This window comes from Bubalus kerabau, chromosome 14 (assembly GCF_029407905.1).
Source record: "Bubalus kerabau isolate K-KA32 ecotype Philippines breed swamp buffalo chromosome 14, PCC_UOA_SB_1v2, whole genome shotgun sequence".
Lineage (NCBI taxonomy): Eukaryota > Metazoa > Chordata > Mammalia > Artiodactyla > Bovidae > Bubalus > Bubalus kerabau.
The window spans coordinates 21360461-21373608 of NC_073637.1; the positions used below are offsets into that span (position 1 = coordinate 21360461).

The 13148-nt window shown below is 41.1% G+C and overlaps 1 protein-coding gene across 2 annotated transcripts in view; it reads right to left on the bottom strand.

Annotated features, from left to right (window-relative positions):
• The window catches only part of SPIDR (scaffold protein involved in DNA repair), a 280562-nt gene that overhangs the window by 180248 nt on the left and 87166 nt on the right, over nucleotides 1–13148 (bottom strand). For both annotated transcript variants that reach the window (XM_055545940.1, XM_055545939.1), the window contains exon 6: nucleotides 63–364. In XM_055545940.1, coding sequence (XP_055401915.1) covers nucleotides 63–364 — 302 coding nt within the window. The remainder of the gene's footprint in view (nucleotides 1–62; nucleotides 365–13148) is intronic.

The following is a 13148-nucleotide window of genomic DNA, read 5'->3' on the forward strand; positions in this document are numbered from 1 at the left end:
TTAACATTTTAGGTATTTGATTTTTTTAAGAAAAAGAAAAACTGTTTTATAAAGTATTTAACCTTAAAAGCTTCTTCCTCTTTGCTGAACTTTCTGGAGTCTTGGGAAGTTTTGTCTGTTTCTTGGGTGTCTGCAAAATGGTCTCTGGAGTCTTGGGAAGTTTTGTCTGTTTCTTGGGTGTCTGCAAAATGGTCTCCGTAGATTCTACCCGCAGGTTTTTTCGTCTCTCTGTACCCTGTCTTCCATCTGATCCAAAATCCATGTGGTATTTGTGAGAGGATTCTGAATCAATGAGCAAAACGTTCTCAGAGCCGTCATCTTCTTCACTATCTGATGAATACTCTAAAATCTCTGTACGATTTGTCTGAAAACAAAAAAAATTAAGAGAAATGCGATTAACTTTGGAGAATTGTTTATTCAAATCCATATTTATGCCATGCCTATTATTCTACTCCCCTATGATTATATTCATTGAAATAACTTTGCAGACATAATATCTGTATCTTAAATTTCTTTCTTGATACAAAATCCAAACTAAGCAAGCCATATACCCAAAGAAGAGATTAAACCAATTGTAAGCCAGACACTGTCTCACAGAATCCACCAAATCCAATACAAACATTTCAGTCTTCCTTCAATAAACTAAAAGAAATGTGCCACACATTTGTCAGTCTCAAAAACTGAACTAATAGCAAGAACCTGAATGCCATTAGTCATTTAACACCTACTGGGAAAAAAGTAATCTTTTGATTCTGAATTTTAATGTGGGGCATAATAGTAATTTACTAGTTGTTAAAACTCAAATTTTCTTTAAAACTGCCTCTTCAGATGTAACTCACTTAATTGACCAAAGAAGTCTCTAAGGATAAAGATGAAAAATTGAGTTTTCCCATATAATTCCAATGAAATATTTCCCAGAGGCCAGTTTGAAACTTCTAATAAAATTAATACACAGAAATTGCCTGCATTCTTATATACTAACAATGATAACTCAGAAAGAGAAATTAAGGAAACAATCCCATTCACTATTGCAATGAAAAGAATAAAATACTCAAGAATAAATTTACCTAGAGAAACAAAAGACCAAGTATACAGAATAAAACACTGATGAAATAAATCAAAGATGACACAAATAGATGGAAAAATATACCGTGTTCTTCAATTGGAAGAATCAATATAGTAAAAATAAGTATACTACCTAAAGCAATCTATAGATTCAATGCAATCCCTATCAAACTACCAATGGTATTTTTCACATAACTAGAACAAATAATTTCAGAATTTTTATGGAAATACAAAAGACCCTAAATAGCCAAAGTAATATTGAGAAAGAGGAATGGAACTGGTGGAATCAATCTTCCTGACTTTAGGCTATACTACACAGCTACAGTCATCACGATAGTATGGTTCTGGCACAAAGACAGAAATATAGATCACTGGAACAAAATAGGAAATTCAGAGATAAATCCATGCACCTATGGACACTTTATCTTTGAAAAAGAAGGCAAAAATACACAATGGAGAAAACACAGTCTCTTCAACACGTGGGGCTGGGAAAAACCAGTCAACTACATGTAAAAAAATGAAACTAGAACACTTCATAATATCACAGACAAAAATAAACTCAAAATGGATTAAAGACCTAAATCTAAGACCAGAAACTATAAAACTCTAAGAGGAAAACAGGCAGAACACTCTCGAACATAAATCACAGCAAGATCCTCCATGATCCACCTCCCAGAGTAACAGGAATAAAAACAAAAATAAACAAATGGGACCTAATTAAATTTAAAAGCTTTTACACAACAAAGGCAACTATAAGTAAGGTGAAATGACAACTCTCAGAATGGGAGAAAATAATAGCAAATGAAACAACTGAAAAAGAATTAATCTCCAAAATATACAAGTAGCTCATGCAGCTCAATACCAGAAAAATGGAACAACCCAATCAAAAAGTGGGCAAAAGACCAAAACAGACGTTTCTCTAAAGAAGACACACAGATGGCTAATAAACCCATGAAAAGATGCTCAATATCACTCATTATTAGAGAAATGCAAATCAAAACCACAGTGAGGTATCACCTCATGCTGGTCAGAATGGCCATGATCAAAAATCTACAAACAGTAAATGCTGGAGAGGGTGTGGAGAAAAGGGAAACCTCTTACACTGTTGGGTGGAAGGCAAACTGGTATAGACACTATGGAGAACAGTGTGGAGATTCCTTAAAAAAACTGGAAATAGAACTGCCATATGACCCACCAATCCCACTGCTGGGCATACACCCCGAGGAAACCAGAACTGAGAGAGACACATGTACCCCAATGTTCACTGCAGCACTGTACAATAGCCAGGACATGGAAGCAACCTAGATGTTCATCAGCAGATAGATGGATAAGGAAGCTGTGATACATATACACAATGGAATATTACTCAGCTATAAAAAGGAATGCATTTGAGTCAGTTCTGATGAGGTACATGAACCTAGAGCCTAATATACAGACTGACTTAAGTCAGAAACAGAAAGACAAATAATGTATATTAATGTATATATATGGAATTTAGAAAGATGGTACTGATGATCATATATTCAGGGCAGCAAAGGAGACACAGATGTAAAGAACAGACTTTTGGACTCAGCGGGAGAAAGCGAGGGTGGGATGATTTGAGAGAATAGCATCGAAATATATGTATTACCATATGTAAAATAGATGGCTAGTGAAAGTTTGATGCATGAAGCAGGGCACCCAAAACCGGTACTCTGGGACAACCCAGAGGGATGGGGTGGGGAAGGAGATGGGTTCAGGATTGGGGAGGACACATGTATACCTGTGACTGACTCATGTGATTGTATGGCAAAAACCATCACAATACTATAAAGTAATTATCCTCCAATTAAAATATATTAATTAATTAAAAAATAAAGGCAATAAAATAAAATCCTCTTTTCATCGCACATCAAAAAAAAAGGAAACTAGTCCTATGCCCTTTTTCCCCTTTTAATGTCTTGTTTTTCACAATGTTCTATTAATTTGTGTTTTTGTGCTATCTTGATAATTGAGGGAAATATCATGGCATGGTAGATAGAACTGTTATGTAATATAATATAACTATAATATAATAATAATATGCTTGAGAGCATAATAAATATTTACCTTTGGAATTAAAAAAACAAAACAAAACAGGAACTATGTTAGAATGAGTCAGAGTCTTTTTCCTAACATTTCTTATACTTCCTTCTACTCAAATTTCTGAAGTACAAAATAAGATTTTTTGTTCTGAACACCAGATTATAAAACAGGACTTCACATCAAGAGCCAAAACTAGGGCTTCCCTGGTGGCTTAGTAGTAACGAATCCACCTTCCAGTGCAGGAGACATGGGTTGATCCCTGGTCCAGGAAGATCCCACATGCCTCAGAGCAACTAAGTCATGGACCACAACTACTGAGCCTGTGCTCTACAGCCTGGAAGCTGCAACAACTTAAGGCCACACACCCTAGAGCCCATGCTCTGAACAGAAGCCACCGCAGTGAGAAGCCCAAGAATCTCAACTAGAAAGCAGACTCCCCTGCTGCAACTAGAGAAAAGCTCACACAGCACTGAAAACCCAGTATGCTATGCTACGCTATGCTATGCTAAGTCACTTCAGTCATGTCTGACTCTGTGTGATCCCATAGACGGCAGCCACCAGGCTGCCCCGTCCCTGGGATTCTCCAGGCAAGAACACTGGAGTGGGTTGCCATTTCCTTCTCCAATGCATGAAAGTGAAAAGTGAAAGCGAAGTCGCTCAGTCGTGTCCAACTCTTAGCGACCCCATGGACTGCAGCCTTCCAGGCTCCTCTATCCATGGGATTTTCCAGGCAAGAGTACTGGAGAGGGGTGCCATTGCCTTCTCCGAAAACCCAGTACAGCCAATAAATAAATAAGTAAATAAACTGCAAATCCTGGAGAAAAGAATCAAAACATTCTTCTGTAATGTTTTCTGTCTTTGCCCAGAAACATGCTAAAACGTTTAAATATGGTAGATATTTTCCTATTACTTGATTTTGCAAGTCACTCTCATTGTTTTAATGTCAGCAACAATTTATCCTTCAACATTCTAATTTTCTAGTATATCAGTAGCTGCTCCTAATTTAATATTACACTAAATTTTTAACTCATTAAATGTAAACTGTACATTTAGTTAAATGGGTTCTGTACCCCATCGATTCATACTGCAGCTACAGGGACCCTCACAAGGAGCGCTTCCTATTGATGGTCAGCTTGCGCTGTGTCACTGGCACTGGGGCAGGCACATGGACACACGAGAATGAGGTTATCACTTGCGGGTATGTGTGTGCACATGCGCACTGCGGGGTGTGTGTGTGTGTGTGTAGGTTAGATTACAATTTTAATCTACACAAAATCTACAAGGCAAAATTTTAATCTACAAGACAAAAGATTTATCACATTTGGCCTTTAGAGAATCTTATCGTTAAAATCTTTTTAAGAGCTTAAAAAGGACCTCACCTATTCCCACATCTCAAAAGTTTGGGTAGTCACCTGTTACCAGGTGCCATGTAAAATATGAAAAAGTAAATGAAAAAACTGTCAAAAGAAGAGCTTCATCCCACAATTCTCTCCACAGGCTCAACTGTGTGCCCACTTTACTGTGTTACTGAAGTATTCAGTTACTACACACTGCTTGTCAGGAGCACCTGTTCCCCCTGACCCTGCCCTGCCAGACACAACTTCCGAGTAAATATTAAGAACAGGCCACAAAACAACCACAGTAGCAGACACTGAAAACTAAGTTTCTCAAAATGAAATTTTCGGATATTACTTGAGAACTCCCGATTTAATTTCATGTTTTTGCTATGGCATGTCTTTTCCTTCAGTACTTGAAAGTTGTGCACTTCCTGCTAGAGCAGAGCAGCTCAGCGTCAGCACCGCTGCCATTTCACCCCGGATAATGTGGGGGCTGTCCTGTGCACACCAGGGTTGTTAGAGGCATCCTGGCCACTACCCACTAGCAGTATGAGCACTGCCCCTCCAGGCATGACTGTCAAAACTCTCCAGGCATCCCCCGATTGAGAACCACTGTCCTAGAAAAAAGTCAACAAATAACCAGCTACACGTGGCCTGTGCCAGGGACTCACATGAAAAACTGAAAGGGATAGAAGTGCTTTGTGGAGATGGGGAGGTCAAAATGAAATAGTCACAGAACAAACTGGTGGAAGTACTGCAACAGAAGTGTTGTGCAGGCTGCACAGGAACAGGTAAGAGAACGAAGCCAGCTGGGGCACAGGGAGAGGGGAAGAAGGAAACAGATGCCACTAGAATCAGGACTTGCCTCCTAAAGTTGAATGCGAACTGCAGGTTATTAGGCAGAGAGAGAAGGAAGTGCATGTGCGGACTGGAATAGCACGACCACAAATAGGAGGCCAGAAAGAACAGAGTACACCAGGGTAATCTACAAGAAGCAGAGGAGAGGGGCGTCGCAGGCCAAGCAGACCACAGCAGGGCATGCTGCTGCACTCTGAGGCCCTTGCGAGCCATGGGCAGTTTTACCAGGGGCAAGCCAAGGCGCATGCTGGTGTGGAGAGATCACCCAGACAACATTCTGAAGAACAGACTCTACTATGGAAAGGAAGAGGCAGCAGCTAGCAAGAAGTCTCCTCCATAATCAAAGCAAGAGATGAAGATGTGAGAGGTGGCAGGAGGAGACAGAAGCAGACTGGAAAGAAAATAACAAAGAAAATGTAACAATACTTGAGGATTCCCAGATGTCAGAAATGAAAGTGAAGGCAGAGTGAAAGGAGACCCCAAGCACCTGGTCTGGGCAACAAGAGAGGTCCATTTATCAAGAAAGGGAATTCCGGAAATATATCTGGAACAGGATTGTTTCCAATACTGAATTTGGTTTTGGTATGTTAATATTGCAATGCCTATGAAATAGCTGAGGTAACAATGACCAAGAGGCAGCCACAGCTTCACAGGCCTGGAGCTTAAACAAAGAGATTCGACATGGAGATCCAAGTGCAGGAACCATAGTGACAGAAACTGTGCACTCAAGTATGAGGGCTCAAGGGAAAAACGGTCCACAGAAATCATGTAACAGAAGAGAAGCTCCAGACTGGAACTTTGGGAATATCATCAACATTTAAGCTGTATTCGGGTGAGAAGAGACAGAAAAGTGAACTCATTTGAGAAGGAAAAAATTGCACAGATACGAACCCAACATTATCTCAAACTCAGCCCTGCCCTCAATCGCAGGTTATCTTAAGCAATTTTTAACTTTCCTATGTCTGTTTCTTCATCTTCAATTTGGAGACATAATAACATCTAACACATTAAGCACTTCGTTGTCATTTAGTTGCTAAGTCGAGTCCGACTCTTGTAACCCCATGGATTGTTGACCACCAGGATCCTCTGACCTTGGGGTTCTCCAGGCAAGAATACTGGAGTGGGTTGCCATTTCCTTCTCCAGGGGATCTTCCCGACCCAGGAATTGAACTCGGGTCTCCTGCACTGCAGACAGATTCTTTGCCAACTGAGGTTTTAAGCATTTAATAAATGTATTAAATTTTATATTTATTTTCTTTTTTAAGTTTTTATCTTGATCCCTAAGAGGATCTCTGTAAATGACAATGAGGAATACAACAAATAACGTCTTCAGCAGCCTATCAAACACGAACAATGCCTTAGCCAGCAAAAGAAACCATGTATTCTTCATGTAGGCACATCCAATTTTTAAGAGGAAACAAAAGCCATAACAAACATCTTTGGTAAAAGACGGCAAGCAGCAGCACTTCAGCACATTTTCCTTTAAAACTGCTCCCCAAAGGCTGAAATCCTGATGAGTGTGGAGGATTTCTCCTCACATGGACACAGGGAGAAATGGCTGCTCACGAGACCCCGGCTGTCTTAGCCCCAGCCTGACAGTAAGAAACTCACATTCTTTCACAAAGCATGCTGAGTGCATGAGGGCACAGGCACCGTGTGTCCCTGTATATGCATGCAGAGGTGCAAGTGCATGGGACAGGAGGAGAAGGAAGGAAGCAAAGACCGCTCAAGGGAGTCTGCAGGTTCAGAAGCTCCAGGTGACTTTTATCTTTACTGTAGAAGCTGATTAATGAGAACGGAGGGCCATGAGTTTTGGAACAAAAAAAGACTTGGTTTTGAATCACAGGTCCCCTGTTTTACTGTTTCGAAGTTGCACAAGTCACTTCGCTGGCTCTGTCATTCCTTAGTTAAATGGAAAAATTCTTCCAGAAGCATTTTAAGAATGAGGGATAATGACTACTTATTATGAAATGATTTAAGCACATGGAAAAGTGTAAGAAATAAAAAATACCTGTGCTCATTACCTAATCACTCTTCATCAAATATTAACATAATACAAATTTTTCTTCAATTTTTTTTTTTAAAGGCAGTTGAAAATTCCTGCATCTCTCTTCATGTTCTAGTTTTCCTCCACTCTAGAGGTAACTCCCTCCTGAATTTGGCATTTCATCAACATCCTCTTTGTATTCTTATAAAAGAATATTATTCTCTCTTTATTCTTTACCACACATACAAATACTATAGTGTATTATTTTGTGAGCTTTCAAACTTTATATAAAATTTTTAAATGGTATCCTCTGAACACAGCTCTGAATGACCTATTTTTTCCATCAACATTATCTTTTTTTTAAATATTTATTCATGTTCATACATGTAGCTCTATTTCAGTGCTGCCCAATAAAAGATATATAATTTAAAACTTTCTAGTAGCCACATTAAGAAATAAAAAGAAGCAGATGAAATTAATATAATGACGTTATTTAACCAAATATATAAAAAATAGTATCACTTCTTTCTCAGATCTCACCAGAATCACCTTTAGCAGTCCCTTCACACCCGTCTGTTTTTGCGTCTCTGTACCTCGAAACTCTCCCAGCCTTTCCCCACATCCAATTCTGAAGCCACTTCTGCACTTTAAGGTATTTGCTATAGCAGCACCACACTTCTCAGCACCAACCTCTGGACGAGTCTGCTTAGGCTGCCAGAGCAAAAGACGAGAGACACAGGGAGATGGAGAGACCGACTTCCAGCAGGTTCCTTGTGAAAGCTGACCAAATGGAGCCCTCCGAAAACTTTCACATATAATTACTTTCTTCAGGTCTATAGTCCAGTTACAGAAATAATATATCCTGAGCAATCTCAGGATATACTAGCATGGTTCTAAGACCTTTACTCCTCTTCAACTATATTTGCTTTTTGTTACTTGCAACTAAAAATTAACTATCTGCTAAATATCTCAAAGTACAGAAAGTGTTCCATTAAAGAAATAGCAGCCTTATTAAGGATATACTATGTGTAAGGTGTTATACAAGAAACAAAATTTAATGAGACACAGTTCCATAACGAACCTGAAATCAAATAAAGGAGATAGTGTAAGCAGGGCTCACATGAGATGTTCCAAATGAGCACAGAATAGAGCCCCTGTTTCTGGCTGATCAGAAACCAGCAGATGCGCTGGAAGAGACAAAACCTACACTGGGTCTGAAGGGACCGAAGAATTCTTAGCATTTGAAAGATGAGAAAAGACGAAAGAAAGCACATGAGGCAGGGAAGGACCAGGGATATTCGAGATACAGGGACAAGTCTTGACAAAGTAAAGTGTGGAGTTCACACTGGGAGGCAAGAGATAACAATGTAACCGACAGACTCGGGGGTGTAGAGAGCACAAACGTCCTCTCACATAAAGACAAATCAAGCAAGCCATCAGCAGTGGGAAGTAGGTTCTAAATTTGATGGCAAATTCACTCACATACTTTCCGTGTGGCTTCTTGGTACCAGGGACTGCTCTGGGTCAGTGATAAGGTCCATGCCTTCAGATTTCTTTCCATTCCCAAACCCACTGAAGACATGCTCTAGCAAATTAAGTTTGTTGTTGTTTAGTTGCTAAATCACATCTGACTCTTTGCGACCCCACAGTCTGTAGCCCACCAGGCTCCTCTGTCAATGGGATTTCCCAGGCAAGAATACTGGTGTAGGTGGCCATTTCCTTCTCCAGGGGATTTTCCCAACCCAGGGATCGAACACGTGTCTCTTGCATCTCCTACATCAGCAGGTGGATTCTTTACCACTGAGTCACCTGGTAAGTCCAGCAACTTAAGTTACTATAGCATTTTAATGTGTGGAAATTCAGCACACTGGCAAGTGTAAATGCATTCACAGCCCACTACTTTAATAAGTAATAAATAATTATTATTCTAAAGCTGTTTGGTAACCAAATAGCACTAATGAAAATACTGCAGATAGTCGGTTCAAGTAACACACTACAAAAGGCCAAATTTCAGTCAAGACAGTGGTGCTGTCTTGACTGAAATAGAGGACACATTCAAGAGCAAAGAATGGAAAGAGAAGCTGTTCTTTGGAACACATGGAGTTTTAAATGATCACAGGATGAGCACAGACACACAGAACCACCTAGCAGGAGACTGGAAATTCAGCTCCTTGACAAAGATGCCACTGGAGAAGAAATGATTCAAGACACCAATGACACCAACCCATAAGACTCCTCATGGTGGACATGAGTGAGGAGAAGCTGGCTGCAGCACTCTGATTTCTGGGCTCCGTGAACCGAGTCCAGGTGCATTTATTACTTCAGCCTCACCATAAACAACCAACCTCCTACAGACTATATCATAGGAATCACAACGACTCCATCTTACTTTGATAATCTATAATACTGTGCACCTAAGATGATAAAAAAGACTCCACTCTCTCTCCCTTAAAATCTGCCAGTTACCTGGGTGATGAGGAGAGCAAGGAAAAAATGGGAAGCATGCACACACACTTATGTGAGCTATAATCACTGGAAAAATCAGGAATAAAAAAATTCTTCAATTCTCCAAATAGGTGGATATTCAACACGTTTTATTTAAAATAGATTTTTAAATAAGTATCACAAAATTTTAATTTAAAAAATTAATTCACACAATATTCCATGTAATTCATCTGATATTCTTTAAGCTGAAGTGACCTCCTGTAATCCTATCCACTAATTTCTGCATGAAATGTTCAGGAAAGAGTCTCATAATTAAAGAACTAGCCCTGAACTTAAGCATCCTAGTTCCCACATCAAATCTCAATCTAAATCCATGTCTACATGTGCAGGGTCCTCCTGGATAGAAACAGCGTCCACTAACAAAGTCAGGAAGTCAAGCGTCTACCTGCAAGACTAAGACACGCTGCCGTAAAACAAGTGAAACCAATCAGCCAGATGAAACAACACTCTCTAACTTTCAGAAATTATAGCTTTCAATTCTAAAATGTATAGATAGGTTGCACCAACAGCAACAGTGGAATATCAGTAACAAATGATGACCTCTTCCATTCTAAATGACACCTTTGTAAGCTAAATTACTTACCCAGCTGGCAAAACAAACGAAAGGTAACTAAACTAAAATCACTTCTTGAGATAACCGATTACAGGACAAAAACAGCTCACTTTACTGTATTTTATGCAAAAACAAAAGCCTCACGCTCTGGTCTCAGCCCAGCAGGGTCAGTGAAGCACCCTGTGCGGCCGGGGCCCTGCTGTGGGGGCAGCTGTCGGCTGCACCCTAACCGGCAGGCCTGTGTCTCGAAGCACTGGTTTCTGCTCTCTGAGGCTCCCACCCAATTACTGGCTGGCCCAGACCTGCCCGGGGAGATCAGCGAGGCCCAGGCCACGCCAAGTTCACGTTTATCCTGATTCAGCCTCCCTTTCTCCAACGCACACTACAAATGACAACAGTCACGGGAATTTTAAGGACATAAGAAGAGAAGTATAAGGTTCTGCCTGTTTAGGAGCTTTTAAATCTAATAACAACCACTAAACGTGTTTGCTGCTGCTGCTGCTGCTAAGTCACTTCAGTCGTGTCCAACTCTGTGCGACCCCACAGACAGCATCCCACCAGGCTCCCCCGTCCCTGGGATTCTCCAGGCAAGAACACTGGAGTGGGTTGCCATTTCCTTCTCCAATGCATGAAAGTGAAAAGTGAAAGTGAAGTCCCTCAGTCGTGTCCGACTCTGAGCGACCCCGTAGACTGCAGCCTACCAGGCTCCTCTGCCCATGGGATTTTCCAGGCAAGAGTACTGGAGTGGGGTGCCATTGCCTTCTCCGACTAAATGTGTTTACATAGGTTAAAAGGTGCAGGCAACAGCTAAAATGCTAAAGAAGATATGCCCTGGCAGCTGTGATGAGTGAAACCACCAAAACCAATACAGCTCTTAAAAATTAATGGGAATGAGGAATCCTGGCAGCTGAAAAACCAACAAGTTTAGTTATCAGACACTTCCATTTCCACTCAAAACTCTAAAATGGAATTCACTCCTTTAACAAATCAGCTGAATGCTGCTGTGCATCAGAAATCATTCTGGGTACAATGGATCTAGTGGTGGTGATGGGGGGAGCCGATACCAGAATCCTAATCTCTATGGTCTTTAAATTCTGGTGGAATCATCATACACACACATACACACACACATATACACACTCACTCCTTCATTAACGTGGGCTGTTCTCTATCAAGAACAACACTGGATGTGTAGAAAAGGACAGAAAAACCATCAAGACCAGGAATGTATCAGACTTCCAGATCCTAACAGAATTTTATTTTCTATTGGGATTAAAACTCAGTAAAAGCAACATAATTCTAGATAATACAGCCTTAAAGTAATCACAAGTGATACACTTTCACTGTTTACTTGCGTGCTTTTTGTGACTGAAACTTTATCCATGAAAATCACTGCCAGCTAGTGAGAGGGAAAACAAAAGCGACAGATTTTTTCACACATTCAAGAAAAAAAAAATTTTTTTCTGAGGTAAACAGGTTTAACAAGCTACACCCAGAGTTACACCTCTGTAAACCACTTGGCTTGCCTTCCCCAAACAAAATGTTTCCAACCTCAAATTCCAGCCCGATGAGAACAACAGAACTCAAGTCCTACCAACGTTCTGTGGGTTCACAGAAGCACCGTTCCACCTCATCTTTACAACCAAAGTGCCTGCTCTGAGGAGCCCAAGGGGAAAACAACGATCAGCAGGGGAGAGGCTCATCATTAGAGACAGCAAGACAGCGACTGTGGCACTCAAAAAGGAAGCTGTGGGTCAAAGTTCACTGAGCAGCAGCCGAGAGCACAAAAGTGCCTGATGGCCAGGGGCCAGCAGGGCCTCGCAGCGGAGATCCACCCAGAACCAGGATCCCCCGGCCCCGAGAGTGACTACAGGTCAGGAAGGGAAAGCACGCCTCCTCCCAGGAAGACGGGGCTCGAATGGAGTTCAGGCGCAGTCTGTGACACAACCTGGCTACCTCTCCCTCTGTTTCAGACATTTTCAGGGAAAAACACAGCCTGTCTTTCTGCAGTGCGGTCTTCTGGCAGATAGGCAGGGGTGGCATACCTTTCCCTGGTCAGCTGGAGGCTAAGGAACATCCAACTCAGAGCACGCTCAAAACTGGAGCCTCAAAACTAACAGAAAGGCAAAATGACTGCACACTCAAAAAATTAATCTATTCATTTGCAAACAGAATCAGAGGCAAGACACAGGCTGTTGCTGGTTATGAGCCAGACTTTGCTTTTTTTCAGGCAAAGAATTAAAATCGTACACAAACTATTAGGTATAAAATAAGACCATGGGCGTTCCCCTATGGCTCAGTGGGTAAAATATCCGCATGCAAGGCAACAGGCACAAGAAAGGCAGGTTCTATCCCTGTGTTGGCAAGAACCCCTGCAGGAGGGAATGGCAACCCACTCCAATATTCTTGCCTGGGAAACTCCATGGACAGAGGAGCCTGGTGGGCTACAGTCCCTGAGGTCGCAAAGAGCTGGACACAACAAACTAAGCAAGCAACCAAAGCTACAAGGGTATATAGTACAACATGGGGAACATGGTCAATATTTTATAACTATAAATGGAGTATAACATTTAAAATTCTGAATCACTACATTGTATACCTGTAACTATATAATACTGTACAGCAACCACACTTCAATTTAAAAGAACTAAACTAAAGCAAAATAAAATCCTACACAGTGCCGAATGGGGTGGGGGTGGAAAGTCAGAATGGAGGGAGGAGTCTGGAGAAGGCAGAAGGCTTCCAAGGAAACAAGCCTGGGAAGTGCCCTAAGGAACAA